At 49.8% G+C, this 17,124-nt stretch overlaps 2 protein-coding genes across 3 annotated transcripts; both read right to left on the reverse strand.

Annotated features, from left to right (window-relative positions):
• Positions 1–279: 279 nt before the first annotated feature.
• Positions 280–8,200, reverse strand: PIGO (phosphatidylinositol glycan anchor biosynthesis class O). Of its 2 annotated transcripts, none has more exons than XM_052644900.1 (10): positions 6,678–8,200; positions 5,961–6,104; positions 5,649–5,772; positions 5,178–5,337; positions 4,655–4,834; positions 2,882–4,406; positions 2,134–2,337; positions 1,709–1,923; positions 1,034–1,104; positions 280–882 (listed from the first exon to the last, which is right to left on the reverse strand). In XM_052644900.1, the coding sequence occupies exons 1-10, from the start codon at positions 7,186–7,188 to the stop codon at positions 621–623; spliced, it is 3,396 nt and encodes a 1,131-aa protein (XP_052500860.1). In that variant the 5' UTR covers positions 7,189–8,200; the 3' UTR covers positions 280–620. The 2 variants fall into 2 exon arrangements, 1 of the variants encoding a protein (XP_052500860.1); XR_008199818.1 differs by lacking the exon at positions 280–882 and adding an exon at positions 1,215–1,381 and having other exon boundaries at positions 1,032–1,104.
• A 5,100-nt stretch (positions 8,201–13,300) lies between these two features.
• Positions 13,301–16,512, reverse strand: STOML2 (stomatin like 2). Its single transcript, XM_052644949.1, has 10 exons — positions 16,387–16,512; positions 16,011–16,148; positions 15,443–15,542; positions 15,267–15,325; positions 15,083–15,184; positions 14,806–14,940; positions 14,512–14,656; positions 14,312–14,391; positions 13,954–14,082; positions 13,301–13,579 (listed from the first exon to the last, which is right to left on the reverse strand). The coding sequence occupies exons 1-10, from the start codon at positions 16,429–16,431 to the stop codon at positions 13,442–13,444; spliced, it is 1,071 nt and encodes a 356-aa protein (XP_052500909.1). The 5' UTR covers positions 16,432–16,512; the 3' UTR covers positions 13,301–13,441.
• Positions 16,513–17,124: the final 612 nt, after the last annotated feature.

Genomic DNA, 17,124 nt, shown 5'->3' on the forward strand with positions numbered 1-17,124 from the left:
TTTTGGTGGACATTTCCATGAGGATTTCATGCCAGCACTTCAACACAACATAGAGGGGCACTGGAGACATCTGAGGATCTTCAGATTCATATGGTTTTGGCCCCAAGTCAGGAATAATCAATGGGACAAGGTGCATTAGATGGGCAAGTAGGTCTGATCCAGGGAGGCCTCCACAGGAGAGAAGGGCAGAGTGTTCTGAAGTGAGAGTACACATCGAGGAGGAGACACAGCACTACTGGGGCTTTAGACAGTGAAAGTCGGTGCCCCACAATGCGGCTCTGTTATCAGCCAAAGCAAAAGAATTTAGTAAAATACATCCCATGGCAAAGCGAAATGGCAGGTGGAATAACAGTAGTGATTTGCAAAGAGTTGGGAGAAGTGAATTCAGACAACTCTAACCACTTCTCAAAGGGTCTTAGATGCAGCCAGGTCTGCGTAAGACAGCTGATCCTATCTGTGCCTGGATAAGGGAGACAGAACTTCCTCATATCCCTTACAGGACAGTCAGGGCTTCGCCACACCTCAGACACATATATTTACTTTATTATTTTATTCCACTTTGGAGACAGCCCCTCAGTTGCTCAGATGTATCCAATGCAGGAGTTAGGAATTAGGCTCTACTATGATCTTGAATTATAAAATAATGAAGTCCCAGATGCCAGTAGGTCCTGGCTGCATGGTGGTAAGAGGTGTGGCTGAGCCTTTCTTGCAGATGATCCAGCACCCGTATAGACCAGGCTAGATTGTTCTCCAGCTTTCTGCTGGGTCAGAACTAACTGCCTGAACCAGGAGCTCACAGCACCATCTACTCGCATCACCAAAGCTATGCCTAGACAAAGTCCCACGCTGCTCACAATGAAGCCCATGGCCTCAAAAATGAACCTGCAAAGAAAGGTAGAGAATCTCAAAGGACACAAACAGTAGATCTAGAGTCTTTTCCCCACTGAGGCAAAGCTTGTCCATTCTCGATGTTCACTGTTTAACCCAAGGTTCACCCTCCCCACAGCAACATTTCTCAAGCAAATCCACTTACTTGGGGGCAAACACCTTCCAGACCAAGAGATGCCTGCGGAGGATGGAGGCTGCCAAGACACAGGCCAGAATCTGAAGGAAGAGAAGAGGGGTCAAATTATTGGGAAGGGGAGGAGGAAGTGGGTTAAGTAGAGAGTTGCTGTAGACCCCTGTGAAGAATGGAAAGGGAAGGAAAGCAGTACCTGTCAGTGGAAAGAACCCTGGGCTAAGAGTTAGGAAACATAATTCTTTTCTTGGCCATACTATGACTTGCAGTGTGACCGTGGACAAGCACTATTCATCTGTGTCTCTTAATACTCAGGCTCGGCTTCTCAGGGTGGAGGGAATGTCAGAGTCACACACTCTGCCTCTGAAGGAAAGGAAGATTAATTATCACAGCTTGGGAAAGAATCCTGATCATCACCTAAGCTTTTCCAGTCTGTCCAATGGAGTAATCCCCAAATGCAACCATCAAGTCCAGATCTAGCCTGTAGAGAGGAAACAATCCAAGACTAGGATGGAGACCCAGGTTAGAGTCTCAGTATTGCCATTTGAGGTCACTGGCCTTTGGGCAATCACTTCACTTACCTAAGCCTCAATCAAGGCTCCCTCCTAGGGTTTTGGCAAAGTGTGAAAGAAGGTGATGTCCATGCATGTGAAAAGATCACTAACTCTATGATCTGTCCCTTGCACCCACCTGAATACCAAGGACAAAGAGGTACTTGAGGCCCAGCTGCAGCAGTGCTGCACTGAAGTGGTGGGGTGCATCCCGGAGCCGCATCTCCATCCGTGGCTCCTGCTCCTCCTCAGGCCTGACTCTGGCCTCAGCTTCATTTCCTGGGGGCTGCCGCCTCTTCCGGGATCCTTGATTCTCACACAGAAAGGGCCAGAGCAGGAGCAATGGGCAACCTACTGCCTCAGAGAAAGGCAGGGCTAGAATCAAGGGAAGACCCATGGACCAGGTCACCCTGTCCCCCAAGTACTCTAGCTGGCTCAGCCTCCAATCAGCACAGGCCAAGGGGTGCCAAAGATCTAACAAAATGATCTTTCCCTACTCAAATGCAGGGGCTTCCTTTCCTTCCACAAAGCCACAGTGGAAGCAAGGGAGGAATGAGGAGGTACCTGCAAAGAGAATATGGGAGGCAAAGGTGTTGGCTCCCACCAGGAAAGCTGACAGCCAGGTAAAGTCACGACTCTCTGAGACTCCCACGAAGGCTGCATGCCATTGGATAGCTGAAAAGACAGGCTGGTGGCCGGTGGTATAGAAGGTCTGTGTGGCCATGAGGGCCCAAGCTAAGACTGCATGCCACGGCACAGTAAAAGGACCTGGGGGAACAGATATGCCTCTTTACAGTCATGTCCCATTCCCTACCCCACAGCCCACTGCCCCGAGATCACACACAACTACCACCTCAGTGCTAAGTCTCCTACATACACACATCCCCAACACCCCAACCTTCTAATAATCAACACTCTGTTATTCTAATTCCCTCCCTAGCACAAAGCCCCACTGCTCTAATCTGTGGTCAACTTCTTTCTCTCATATACACACAGTTCACTTTCTCTTATCACTGGAAAATCAGGAAATGCACTCATGAGGATGCAGCATTTCCATAAAAACTGAGTCTTAGAAAACTGTGTATCTATCTCCTCCATGAATTCTGCTGGCCCTGAAAGTCAATGTTAGGGGTCAGTTAGCTTGGCCACAGCAGATGAGAGAGAGGACATCAGGAAGACCCTCTTGACTGGGGGGTGTGAGACCCTGTATCAAGGTGAAGATCCTGAGGAGCAACACCTCCCTAAAGATAAGAGGGGCCGAACTTACATCCCTACTGTCCGTGGATGAATCAGGGCTGAGACATGTATTTACCAGGGGTGGTGATGGGTATCCCGGCAGCAAGCAGATGCAGGAGAAGGAAGCTCTGCAGAAACAGAAGCAGGAACACAAGGCTAATGCGCTCTGCATGCAATAGCAGAAGTGGGAAGGCCAAGAGGGTGAGGGCCGTGACCACAGCAGCTGAGTAGACGCTCCCCAACTGACAGGCAGCCACCGTCAGCAGACCCTGAGATTTGGTCCTCTCTAGCCGGCCCCGGAACTCCTCTTGTATGTGTCGGTAGATTTGAGGAACCACATAATCCAGGTCAGCCTGAGAAGTGGGGGGACCTGAGAAGGGAGTGAGGACAGTCCTGGTCCTTGGAGCACCTGTTGTGGCCTTCACCAGCACTGTCACAGGCCTCCAGAGCAGCAGCATGAGCCCTGAAGCGGCCAACCCTGCCACAGCCCGAGGCAACATAACTGACGCACCAGAGACCAGGGCCCGGAGACGTGGGGGTGCTTCATCTGCCCCTGATGCCAATGCCCAGTAGGCAGCAGTGCCCAGTCCCATTAGGGGCAGCCCCCAGCGCACAAAGAGCACAGGGGGCTCAGGGCTCTTGAGATTACCATAGCAGCGAAGCCACAGCCGCACAGAGGCTAACAGGGCCACCAGAGCCCCGACACAAGCTCCATACCACAAATTCTTGGCTCGACCATCCACTGTGGATCGCAAGGGACTCAGCAAAGGAGAGGAGCTGCAAACAGGTGTCTCTTCATGGCAGCGATAAAAAAGTCCAGCTAGCCTTACACATAAAAGCAACCCAACTCCAAGTCCCATGGCATGCATGGCACTGTATTGTGGGGGGCCTGTTGGAGTTAAAAAGCCAAGGCGAGGTATTGAGAGTAGCTTAGGTGGCAGCAGCTTGCCCTCCCAGTGAAGTCGAGCAACCAGGAGCAAGGTGAGTGAGATCAAAAGGAAGGGGGCAACCCTGGCCTCAGTTATAATATAGCTATCGGAGAAGAAACCAGCAAAGCGAATGAGCAGGAGTAACAGGACTGGCCCGGGCATGGGAAGGAGAGATGCCAGGGGACTTTTTGATCCCCAGCTCGCCCAAGCTTTCCACAGAAAAGGCAGAAGTGAGCCCACTGCAGCCATGACCCCTAGAACCACGGAATCCAGCTTCAGCCCAGTAGATGCCAGGAGTCCAGCACACACCATGGCCCCACTCAGACCCGAGGCCATGGGTCTTAGGAGAGGGCCGAAACAGAAGGCTGGGGATGATGCCCACTGGGATACCAGTAGGCAAAGAAAGCAGGTAGCAGCCAGAAGAGCAGCACCCCCTGCCATGCGGAGCAGAGAAAAACGAGCCCAAGACTCAATGCACATGGCCCGAACTCCCCGCAGGAACTGCTGCAGCTCAGGAATCACAGTCTGGAGCGCTGCCTCAGCCCCCTGGGGGCTCTGCAGAAGTCGCTGGTAGTCAGCAGAAGCCTTGGAGAAGAGCTTCTGCAATCGATGCAGCTCCTGAACTTGAAGGTCCTGAGCAGTGGCTGAGTAGGTGTGAAGAAATCGGGACACCTGGCAAAAAAGATCAGAGGCCAAGGGGAGAAGCTCAGAGACATAAATTGGGACATGGGCAAAGATAGGTACTACCAAAGAGAATACCTGGAAATCAAGATCCCAGAATCTTTCTAGGACCGAGGGAGAGGGAGGACATGGCTATGGAATGTGTGAGTAAGATTGAACAAGGGATAATCAAGTGGGTCATTATGCTTCTCCCATGCCCAACCTAACTCTGTCACCTGGAAGCCCAGCCCATTACTTACCTGCTGGGCATTGAGATACAGAGCTGAGGCTTGGGCCAGAGCGGAGGAGCGAGGCTGGGAGTCTTCAATCTCTGAGAACACCTCAGCTATTACCTCCCCGATGTTTCCAAATGGGATGGGCAGGCCCAGCAGCAGAGCCAGCGTAGGCACAAGGCTGATTTGAGGAATTATCTCTGGCTCCTAGAGAACAGGGACAGGGGTCAATGGCTTCACCAAAGAGGTGAGATCTGGGGACTTCCTGGTCCAGTGGTTAAGACTCTGTGATTCTACTGTAGGGAGAAAAGTTTCGATCCTTGGTCAGTACACTAAGATCCCTCATGCCATGTAGAGCAGCCAAAAAAGAAAAAAGAGGTAAGAGCAGTGTTTGGAGTGGAAGACATAGGGGACTTAGGCAGGAAACAAGAGTGGAGGATGCCCAAGGTCATGAATTTGGGGGATTAAAACAGAGGGATCCACAAGAATGCTATGATCATGATGTAAGTTGAATAGTAGGAAACCACACAAAGCGCATCTCAGGACTTACCTCTGCAGGAGCACTGGGGAAGAGAGCTCTGGGACTATATAGAAAAAGCGCAGCTGAGGTTTCCAGCTCACTGTCTCCTCCATGGTTCCCACTGACAGTCATCCCATGGTCGCCAGTCACCACCAGCAGTGTGTCATTCTTCAGACGCTTCACGAGTCCCCTGGGGGAATCAAGACATGTGTCGGGAGGTAGGGAGAGAGAAATTTTTTTTTCAGGGGCCCATTTACCCCCAGCCATAACTTCCATTAGTGGGGCCTAGACATCTGGCAAAAAGTCACCTCTTTAGTACCAACCCTACTGCCCAAAACCACACCCTGAGTTACTCAAAATGGATGAGACCCCTAGTGTCAGAGAAAGGCCTAGAGACAGAATTCAACCAAGAAAGGGACCCCAAATAAGGATTTTTTTCTTTTGGGACCACATATCATCTCAGACACAAACCCACTCCCCCAGCCAAAACCCCACACTCACTGGATCATTTTATCCATTTGGGTAAGTTTCCTAGCCATTTCAGGATGGTAAGGGTCATGCTTGTGGCCACAGTGATCCACACCCAGGAAGTGAGTAATCAGCACATCCCATTTGTCGCTGTCCACTGTGAAGGAGAGAACCTAAGCACATGGGATTAAGGCTCACTCTTCAACCCCAGCCAGGCTCTGATGTTCCTATGTCCAAGGACACAGGCCCAGGCCACTGCATCCATGGTAGGTTCAGAATTTGTAACTGACACAGTCCTCCCCACCGCCCAGTCTTGGTCAGGACTGCCTCAGACCCCGTGCTCACTGGTTGGGTAGAGGTGTTTCATGATGCCATTGTCCACTGTCTCTAGGTCTCTGACATTGAAGGATGGGAAGAATAAAGCTTGGGAGAAAACTCCAGGGAAAAGATCATTCCAGGTTTCATCTCCCATGAAGACCACACGTTTTCCTGCAGGGACATAGGAGTCAGGGGACGAGGAAGAGGAGAGGCCTTTTAAAGATCTATCAGAATTCCCAACCGTGCACTCTAAGGCACAGCAGTTCATTCAACAACTCTTTATCCTTCGAGGCCTACCATTTTCTACCAGGAAGCTTTCCCTAACAATACTCCACCCAGATCTCTTACTACTTGTTCCTATAAAAGGCTCTGCTAGTCCTCAGACCCTGGCTCTATCTTGGCTGCTCTGTTTTTCCTGGGTGCATCTTGCTTTTTCCCAGTCAATGAGTGGAAAGGGCCTGGATTCTCTTTCTCCTCCACACTTTGTGAGGGCACCAGACCCACAACTCTTCATCTCTCCCATGCCCCTTGACCAAGAGCTGCCCAAAAGTAAAATCAATACCCCGTGCAGATTAGAAACTCCGTGACACAGCCTGCACCTGTGCTCCCTGCAAGCAGGGCTGTGGTCTCTTTCTCCTTCCTGTACTAGCTAGTCAAGCATGCAGCTGGGCACCCAAAGTTCTGATTCTCTGACTTCCAAAGAAATTTGCCAAGTTTTACTCCTGGCCACCAAAGAGGACTAACCTGTACTGGAAAGCTGCTTAATGAGATTATCTTCCACTATGGCGCTGCTGGCAAAATTACTGCCAGCATCAACAAAGGTAGGCAGTGAGCCGGTGGTTAAGGCCTTGAGGCGCTGCATGGTGGTGGTCGGGGGGTCAGCCTTGGCTTGGTAGAGCCTGGCATGGTGAGGCTGACTTTCCAGGAGCCTCTGCAAGAAGCCCATTTTACCCAGGAAAGGCAGGGAGACAGGAGGCTCCCCAGAAACAGGTGAGCGTTGGGGCTGGGCAAAGTCAAATCGCAGAGCATCTATCACCACCAACACGAGCCGAGAGAATCGGGAAGCCATCCAGCAGGCCCCCGGTTCCCCTCGGCCCCCCCATGGCAGGGCTCCAGGGCCTGGGGGCTCTTGACAGCTGCTATGGTTGGTGAGCTCCCAACGGGTGAGCAGGAAGCCACTGGTGAAGAGAGCAATGCCGGCGTAGAAGAGGAAGCTCACCCAGGCCAGGAAAAGCAGCACTGAGATCTTCTGCATCCTGGTAGTGGCAGGAGAGGGAATTCATAACTGTGAGGCAAAGAACCAGTAGATATTCTAGTCTCTCAGTACAAAGCCCTGTTAGAATCACTTCCTCTTGGAAGCTCTCAAGAAGATAAACAGTCCCATAACCAACCCAATGTAGTGTTCCTCTCCATCAGTTATATGAGAGTTTCTGAAAGTGAGGTGTGCAGACTACCGGCATCAACCTGGAGTGGGTGTTTTAAAAATGCTGACTTTCAGACTTCCTTGATGGTCCAGTGGTTAAGAATCCACGTGTCAACACAGGGGAAACGGGCGGGATCCCTGGTCGGGGGAGATTCCACATACCCGTGCACCACAACTCCTGAGCCTGAACTCTAGAGCCCAGTGCTCCCTAACAAGGGAAGCCACCACAATGAGACCAGGCACTGCAAGGAAGAGCAGCCCCCACTCACTCCAAGGAGAGAAAGCCCACGCAAAGCAAGGAAGACTCAGGGCAGCCAAAAGTAAAATAAAAAAAACGTCACCCGAGATCCCCGGAATCAGGATCTTTGAGGGTGGAGCATAAGAATTTATATATGTACTTCAGGAGATCCTAATGATGGAAAACACAATCCAGGGTAAAAGTTATTCCAAGTGGTAGACTGCTTTCCGACAGCCCGCTTCTCCTCTCTGCTCGCCAATTTCAACAGCCCTGGGGTGGCCAAGGCTCACAGCCACAGGGGAATCCAGGCCAGGCTGACGGCGCCGCCTGGCGGGGACTTAGGAATCGTACTCCGCTTCCGGACACCCAAGATAACCAGACGAGAAGTGCGACTTCCCCGGCTCAGCAGGGCAGAGGCGCGAGGTCTTAAGGCGGTTGGGCCTCGCTGGGACCCAGACGTCCAGATGGCTTTGCCTCCTCCGATGGCTGTCCGGCCTCCGGCTGGAAACCTTGACAGGGTACTGGGCCCGCCAGACTGCCAGCTCTGTGAGTGGGGTAGGAAGGTCCCTAATGTCTGGGAAAAGCAAGAGTAAGGGGGGTTTAGAGAGCACCTGCCTCACCTTGAATGGCGCCCGGAAGTGCAGCGACGGCGCCTGCCGCCCGACACCACAGAGGTGCGTGCGACGGATAGAGCGACCCGCAGGGGTCTTCGTCGCCATCTGCTGGCGCCTCCGAGGAAGTTCGGCAAGAAACGCAGGGCTAGCCTGAGGCGTTTAATAGGAGATGAGTAATTTCGTATTCTTGCCTGGAAAATCCCTTGGATGGAGGAGCCTGGTGGGCTACAGTCCATGGGGTCGCTAAGAGTTGGACACGACTGAGCGACTTCACTTTCACTTTTCACTTTCATGCATTGGAAAAGGAAATGGCAACCCTCTCCAGTGTTCTTGGCTAGAGAATCCCAGGGACGGGGAAGCCCGGTGGGCTGCCGTCTGTGGGGTCGCACAGAGTCGGACACGACTGAAGCGACTTAGCAGCAGCAGCAGCATAGTAATTTAGAATCGGGGGCAAGGCATTAAGCTAGAAGAGTTGAGGGAACCACTGTCCATTCTTGGTTAAGACTAAGATCTAGGCTTCTGAAGCCAAACAGCTTGAATCCTAGCTCTGCCACTGATTGTCATTATTGGACATTATCTCCTCTGTAAAATAGGGATAATATTTATTTCCCCTTTTTTGCCAAGCTGACTCCAAATGATAGCTTTTATTATTCATCCTTCGCAAGTTTTTCACTGAATTTTACAACTCAGTAATAAAAAGACAATCAATTCAAAATTGAGCAAAGGATCTGAATAGACATTTCTCCAAAGAAGATACATTAATGACCAATTAACACATTAGAAGATGCTCAATATTATTAGCCATCAGCAAAATGTTGGAGATATTACTTCAAACCCAGGAGGATAGCTATAACAAGTATTGGTATGGGTGTGAAGAAAGTTCAGTTCAGTTCATTTCAGCCGTTCAGTCACGTCCAACTCTTTGCAACCCCATGAACCGCAGCACGCCAGGCCTCCCTGTCCATCACCAGCTCCTGGAGTTTACCCAAACTCATGTCCATTGAGTTGAGATGCCATCTAACCATCTCATCTTCTGTTGTCCCTTTCTCCTGCCTTCAATCTTTGCCAGCATCAGGGTCTTTTCAAATGAGTCAGCTCTTCGCATCGGGTGGCCAAAATATTGGAGTTTCAGCTTCAACATCAGTCCTTCCAATGAACACCCAGTACTGATTTCCTTTAGGATGGACTGGTTGGATCTCCTTGCAGTCCAAGGGACTCTCAGGAGTCTTCGCCAACACCACAGTTCCAAAGCATCAATTCTTCGGCACTCAGCTTTCTTTATAGTCCAACTCTTACATGCATAAGATTACTGGAAAAACCACAGCCTTGGCTAGATGGATCTTTGTTGGCAAAGTAATTTCTTTGCTTTTTAATATGCTTTCTAGGTTGGTCATAACTTTCCTTCTAAGGAGTAAGTATCTTTTAATTTCATACCTGCAGTCACCATCTGCTGTGATTTTGGAGCCCCCAAAAATAAAATCAGCCACTGTTCTGTTTCCCCATCTATTTGTCATGAAGTGATGGGACCAGATGCCATGATCTTAGTTTTCTGAACCTTGAGCTTTAAGCCAACTTTTTCACTCCCCATTTTCACTTTCATTGAGGCTCTTTAGTTCTTCTTCAGTTTCTGCCATAAGGATGGTGTCATCTGCATATCTGAGATTATTGATATTTCTCCCAGCAATCTTGATTCCAGCTTGTGCTTCTTCTATCCCAGCATTTCTCATGATGTACACTGCATATAAGTTAAATAAGCAGGGTGACAATATACAGCCTTGACGTACTCCTTTTCCTACTTGGAACCAGTCTGTTGTTCTATGTCCAGTTCTAACTGTTGCTTCCTGACCTGCATACAGGTTTCTCAAGAGGGAGGTCAGGGGGTCTGGTATTCCCATCTCTTTCAGAATTTTCCACCGTTTATTGTGATCCACACAGTCAAAGGCTTTGGCATAGTCAATAAAGCAGAAATAGATGTTTTTCTGGAACTCTCTTGCTTTTTTGATGATCCAGTGAATATTGGCAATTTGATCTCTGGTTCCTCCGCCTTTTCTAAATCCAGCTTGAACATCTGGAAGTTCACGGTTCACGTATTGCTGAAGCCTGGCTTGGAGAATTTTGAGCATTTAGTAGCCTGTGAGATGAGTGCAATTGTGCAGTTGTTTGAGCATTCTTTGGCATTGCCTTTCTTTGGGATTGGAATGAAAACTGACCTTTTCCAGTCCTGTGGCCGCTGCTGAGTTTTCCAAATCTGCTGACATATTAGTGCAGCACTTTCATAGCATCATCTTTTAGGATTTGAAGTAATTCAAGTGGAATTCCATCACCTCCACTAGCTTTGTTCGTAGTGATACTTCCTAAGGCCCACTTGACTTCACATTCCAGGATGTCTGGTTCTAGGTGAGTGATCACAGCATTGTGATTATCTGGGTCGTGAAGATCTTTTTTGTACAGTTCTTCTGTGTTTTCTTGCCACTTCTTCTTAATATCTTCTGCTTCTGTTAGGTCCATACCATTTCTGTCCTTTATTGAGCCCATCTTTGCATGAAATGTTCCCTTTGTATTTCTAATTTTCTTGAAGAGATCTCTAGTCTTTCCTATTCTATTGTTTTCCTCTATTTCTTTGCACTGATCACTGAGGAAGGCTTTCTTATCTCTCGTTGCTATTCTTTGGAACTCTGCATTCAAATAGGTATATCTTTTTTCTCCTTTACTTTTCGCTTCTCTTCTTTTCACAGCTATTTGTTAAGGCCTCCTCAGACAGTCATTTTGCTTTTTTGCATTTCTTTTTCTTGGGGATGGTCTTGATCCCTATCTCCTGTACAATGTCACGAACCTCCATCCATGTTCACCAGGCACTCTATCAGATCTAGTCTCTTAAATCTATTTCTCACTTCCAACTGTATAATCATAAGGGATTTGATTTAGGTCATACCTGAATGGTCCAACTGCTGTTGGAATTGTAAAATCGTACATCAGCTTTTGAAAAGTTTGGCAGTTCTTCAGAAGGTTAAACAGAGTTACCATATAACCCAGCAATTCCACTTGTAGGTATATACCCAAGGGAAATGAAAAACATGTGGCCACACAAAAACTTGCACATGAAGGTTCACAGTAGCCTTATCATAATAGCCAAAAGGTGAAAACATCCCAAATGGCCTTCACTGATGAATGGATGAACAAAATATGTTTTATCTATATAATAGAATAGTTTGCCAATTAAAAAAAGAGAGATAAAGTATTACAAGTGGCTACATGCTGCTACATGAATAAACCTTAAAAACATGCTAAGTAGGAAAAAATCAATCAAAAATAGCACATATTTTTCCATTTATAAGAATACATAAAGCTACAGACACATAAAATAAATTAGTGGTTGTGTAGGGCCCAGGGGAGAGAGGAATGACTGCTGATGGGCACCGGGTTTTGTGGCAGGGTGGGAATGGGAGAGCAGTGATGAAAATGTTCTAGACTGTGACAGCTGCACGACGTGTGAACATATTACACATTATTGAATTCACACTTGAAGCAGGTGAATTGCAGTATATCTGAATTATCTCAGGAAAACTACCATTTAAAACAAAACAGAAAACCTCTCCAGTGGTTTCTCATCTCAGAGTTGAGCCCAAATGATTTTAGTGGCCCTAGCAATCAACATACCCTCTCCACACCTCCTTATCTGATTCATCTAGCTGCCCTTTATTTCCCGAACTCTGTCCCATCCACTGTAGCTCCTAGCTTGCCCCAATAAGGCAGCCACTCTCTGCCTTAGGTGTGTCTGCAATCTCCTGTTAGCTTTACTCCCAGGTAGCCAAGTGTGTCTTCCCCTCATCTTCATATCTAAGCTTCAATGCACCATCAGTGAGGCTTCCTGCAACACGCTACTTAATGTTATAGCCCCATCAAGTTCCCCATCTCCCTTCCTTTAATTTCCTCTGTAGCACAACTCATCAGCATCTTATTAATGATTTGTCCCTTCCAAATAGAATGTAAGTTCATTGGGAGTAGGAAATTTTATTACTGTATCCTCTGTTCCTGGCATATAGTTGGGATTCAATAAGCAGTTATTAAATGGATAAGTAAATTCTAATTCAGAAATATGTTGAAATATCCCTCTGCCTTCATCCCCAAAGCCCCTTATCTCTGTTCACCCTCTAGGACCACTGAGGCAGCCCTCTTACTGTCCTTCCAGCCTCCCATCTCTTTTTCAGATCCTCTGACCACATAGGAGCAGGGCAGCTCTATCTAAAACACCGATTACCTTAATCGTCTTAAAATTCTTCATGGGAAGGGGAAAAAACCCTTCACGCCCCTGCATCAGCCTCCCCTCGATAAAGTCCAAACTTTCAGGACCCTATCTCCCTAAGGTTTGGCCTTTGCCACACAGTCACATCCCCTAACACCCCACCCTTCAGCCACAAGAAGAAACAACTCTGAATGTTCTAATTTCTCTGGTGCCATGGGTCTTTGCATATCTTAGTCCCAAACCATCATCTGATGAATCCATCAGTTTTTCCAGCCTGAGCCCAGTGGCAGGGTTAGTAATCTTGCTGCCCACAGTGACATGCTCCTCCCCACAGGATCCCTCAGCCAGAACGTTCCTCCACCTTGGCACGCATCACTTTGTACTTCAGTCTGCTTCCTGTGAAAACGGGGATGACTGGGTTTGGATTCTTTTGTAACCTATATCTAACATTGAGCCTGGCAGATGGTAGACATGATTCAATGTTTTTGAATGAACGAATGAGTGTCCCCAGTCCCTGAGGACCCGATGAGCATTCAGCAGCATTACTCTACCAGGGCAGTCCTCTTTCCCTTTAATAAAACCCCAACACTTGCTCAAATTCACAGCCCCACACTTAGCAAGAGGGGGCACTACTCTCCCCAGCTGGCAGTTTGATAGACATATGGCTTAATCCTTGCACTATATCCCACAGCTTTTCCTGAAGACAGGCAGGATGACTGATACGAGGTTCATTCTTATTCACGAAGGAATCGGTTCCCAAGACCTGACAGGACTAGAGGCTGGCAGAAGTCATCCAAGGAAAACACTGGTGACTTTCCCAACTTCATTCCCCAAGCAAAGAGAACAGTATCAGTTTGCCATTGGCCAGTTTATTACATGATTAAAGTTCAAATAAAAAAATAATAACCAAAATCTTGGCAGGGAGGCTAGAGCCAGAGTCTGTCAGCGCTGCTTCCCTGTCCCCCACCTCCCTGCCCAAGCCCAGCTCCATTAACTCATCTTGACTCGATCAAGTTCCTCATCGAGACTCGCATCTGTGCTCCGGACATCTCTGCTGCTCCTGCTGGAGACTGAGTCCTGGGCTTCCGGTACCGGGGCTTTGGTGAGGGCCCCGTACACACCCATGGCCTGAGGGGAGGGACAGACAGACAGCCATCAGGATACATGGCAGGAGGCATAGCCCACACACCAATGGCTCAAAGGAAGAAGGGAGAGCTGGGGCCAGTAAACTTGTTTTTCCTTTCTCTCTCTTAAGCCTCAGTCTTAAAAGTTTTGGAGTCTGTTCTAGGAATGTTACACACTCCCAGCGCAGGGTCACCCTCAAAATGCTAATGCAGGTATCTGCAAGAAAAAGGATGTCTCAAGGGGTTTCCTTCCATCAGGGATGAGCGGAATGCCTCATTCAGGGGACTCTAAAAGTCTCTATGGTGAAAGTGATGATGGTGGCGGGATGGTCTTGCTCTCTGGCTTGGTGCTGTGCTGGGTCCTCAGGGCACTCTAACCTGAGCCACCATACTGGTGACGTCGCCAGGGTTGGAGGGCAGCAGGATAGTGTTGGAGTCCTTGGCCAGTTTAGAGAATGCGCTGACGTACTGCTCGGCCACAGTCAGTGAAGCTGCTGCATCTCCGTTCTGTGGCCACAGGGAGGATAAAAATCAGAGATCACAGACTTGGGAGAGGAAGGAAGGAAGAAAGTGGAGAGAAATCAGGTTTGCAGAAAGAGGACACGCAAATCATGATACAAGAGATCACAGAATGTGGCTCAATGGAACCAAAAAGGCAGGAATTTCTCCCAGGGTAGAAGACAGAACCCCTTCTACTGCCAAATCCCGTCCCTACTCCCACCCAGGGGCCTCTCACATGTTGTGTCAGAGCTGCAGCCAGGATGCGAATAGCTTCAGCTTTAGCCTTGGCCTTGGCCAGAACTGCACTGGCCTCTCCTGAAAGAAAAAAAGAGACAGAACTTGATCTATGAGGTCAGGGTACCCCAAAGCTTCTGTCCTTACCAACCTTCAAAGACCCACACCCTGTTCATCCCTCAGCCTCTACCCTCTGCTGACCTGCTGCCTGATTTATTTGTTCAGCCTTTTCTGCCTCGGAGGCCAGGATCTGTGCCTGCTTCTTTCCCTCTGCCACGTTGATGGCTGACTCTCGAGTCCCCTCAGACTCTAGAACTGTGGCCCGTTTCCGCCGCTCTGCCTCCACCTAGAAGCCCCAAGCAACGAGAAACCAGAGTAAAAGAAAGACCTGACACTGATCTGCAGCTGGACCCTTTTCAGTAGGGAAGAGCGTCCAGGTTTCCCATGCAATTGGAGCCTCCTGAAGTACTCCTCCCCACTCCCCCCGTTCTCCACCTGCATCTGCATGGACTCCTTCACCCGGGGCGGTACATGGATATCCTTGATCTCATAACGGAGGCAGCGGATGCCCCAGCAGTCGGCAGCCTGGTTGATGGCATCCACGATGCTAGCATTGAGGGACTCCCGCTCCTGGAGGATGAGAGGTGGAAGCTCCATGGCCTCAACTCACCTATCAGGAGGCTAGATGAAGAAGGTCCCGAGACTGATCCCAGAAAGGACTGAATGCCAGGTATGAGTCTTCAAACCCTAACTCTGACTCAGATCCCCTTACCCGGAAGACTTTGTCCAGAGAGAGTTTGCCGAGCTCTGATCTCATGGTTGTCTGAGCTAGCTGGGTGACAGCATACTCAGGGTCTTCCACACCATAGCTTGCCTGAAAGGGGCATGGAGACTGTAAGTGGCTTGGGGCAGGATTTTAGGAAGGAGAGCAACTCAGGAGCTGCAAAGGTAGATACCTTGTAGGGGTCCATGATGCGCAGGTAAAGGACTCCATCGATTTGCAGAGTTACATTGTCTGTAGGTATGGAAGCAGGAGAGAAAGAAGGTCAGGCCCCTGGGTTTCAGTGAGCTCTTTCTCCTGCCACCATGGCCTAACGGCCTCAGAGAACCCGTGTCACCCCGCACCCCTCACCAAGTGTCACAGCAGACTGCTCAGGCACGTTGATGACAATTTCCTTGAGACTCTGCACATATCGGATCCGGTCTAACACAGGGATGAGGATATTCAAGCCCTGGGAAGAGAAGTCACAGGTCTTCAGAAGGACATGGGACTGTAGGGTTGGAATCCAAGCTAGGCCTGGAGTGGGTAGGCAATCAATATAGATTCTGCCCAGAAAACATAAGACTTGGGATGACACTGATAGATAGGAAGGTAAGGGTAGGAATGTCAGGCTGGATCTCTGAATGGAAGGGAAAATCAAGAGAACAGGAGCCAGCAGAATAGCCTTCTCCATGCAGACAGGTGGAACTCAGAGGGTGAACAGAAGAGATTCCCAACATGGGGCCTGTGGGATGCTAGGGCAATAGGAAAAGGCGGTAAAATGGGTATGACGGTCAACAGTCTGGGCCCTGCCGGGTTTGGTCTAGGGTGTCAGAACCCAAAGGCGAAGGCAGGCCCCACCAAGGTCTCACCCCATCCCCCCAAGTCGTGAGGGAATTGGGATTCAGGCTGGCCCGTGGTGGGCAGAAGAGGTTCTCACAGGCTCCAGGATCCGGTGGAATCGGCCCATTCGCTCCACCACCCAGGCCTCCTGCTGTGGCACAAACAGGACCACGGTATTTCGGGGCAATCCAGACGAGGCGCGGCGCGGAGCGCGGGCAGAAGCCTGGAAGGAGCCCTGAAGGGAAGAAGAGGATTTGCAGAGGCCCAGCCAGCCAGGCACCCCGCCCCTCTCGGCGCCCGTCCGGGAGTTAAGTCCCTAAACCACGACCCTAAAGGGTTCTCGGAGAGGGACTCATGTGAGTACCAAAACCTCCGACCTCAGTTCTCTCCCAAACTTAGAATCTGGCCCATTCCCAGTTGAAGACCCAGGTGGTCTCTGGCCTGATCCTTAGAGAAGGATGCCTCGCACTCACCTTCAGCAAAAGGGCCCCAGTCCCCCGCGCCGCGCGCGCCAGCATTTCCCACGGCCACAGGGACCTCCGGAACCAACGAGACGCGTAGCGGAGCGGTCGCTCTAGATGTCCGGACCTGAGCCTTTCCTCCTGTATTTCCACTCCCCCGGATGTACTTCCGGTCTTCCTCTTTCCCCGCCCCCTCCCATACCCAGCCAATCAGCGTTACTTGGCAGAAGCGTGAGTCAAGTTGCTCCCGGTGAGACCCAGATCTTTCAGAGAGCGCCCAAGGCCGAAGGTTCTTGTTCTGTGTGAACAAGCGCAAGCTTCCCAACACAGTGACCAACTGGAGGCTATTTTCCACGTGTAGGTGGCCCAGAAAAGCCTCCCAGAGTTCTTTACCCCCACTGGAGACTCAGTTTACCCTTCTGAGCGTATAATCGCCCCATCTGTCACCATAGCGACCGGGCGACTGGCGCTGTCTCAGAGCCAAGGTTGCCATAGTGACATTCTCTGGTAGTCCTGCTGTGTTGTACCCAGCCCTCCCACTGGGGACTGACCCCATTCCCGTTGCCTTGGTGATTGGGCCTAACATTGCCCAGTGATTGGACTGAGATTTCTCCCTCCGGTCTTTTCCCAAGGAACCACAGCTTTTTCTACCTCTACCCCGTCAGGGTCTATTAGGCCAGGTTCCTTGACACATATAGTCCAGCACACAGCCCCAACATTCAGCGTTCACCCTGCACACATCTCTGATGC

The sequence above is a fragment of the Budorcas taxicolor genome, chromosome 8 (genome assembly GCF_023091745.1).
Source record: "Budorcas taxicolor isolate Tak-1 chromosome 8, Takin1.1, whole genome shotgun sequence".
NCBI classification, from domain to species: domain Eukaryota; kingdom Metazoa; phylum Chordata; class Mammalia; order Artiodactyla; family Bovidae; genus Budorcas; species Budorcas taxicolor.

Excerpts from the sequence above, each read along its gene's own strand:
- PIGO (XM_052644900.1), bottom strand. The coding sequence starts at position 7,188 with ATGCAGAAGATCTCAGTGCTGCTTTTCCTGGCCTGGGTGAGCTTCCTC. Across the intron at positions 1,924-2,133 it reads CTCCCATATTCTCTTTGCAG|TAGGTTGCCCATTGCTCCTG; the intron begins GTACCTCCTCAT and ends TCTCTGAGGCAG. Across the intron at positions 1,105-1,708 it reads TCTTTGTCCTTGGTATTCAG|ATTCTGGCCTGTGTCTTGGC; the intron begins GTGGGTGCAAGG and ends CTCTTCCTTCAG.
- STOML2 (XM_052644949.1), bottom strand. The coding sequence starts at position 16,431 with ATGCTGGCGCGCGCGGCGCGGGGGACTGGGGCCCTTTTGCTGAAG. Across the intron at positions 15,326-15,442 it reads GCAGTCTGCTGTGACACTTG|ACAATGTAACTCTGCAAATC; the intron begins GTGAGGGGTGCG and ends CCATACCTACAG. Across the intron at positions 15,185-15,266 it reads GCATCATGGACCCCTACAAG|GCAAGCTATGGTGTGGAAGA; the intron begins GTATCTACCTTT and ends TGCCCCTTTCAG.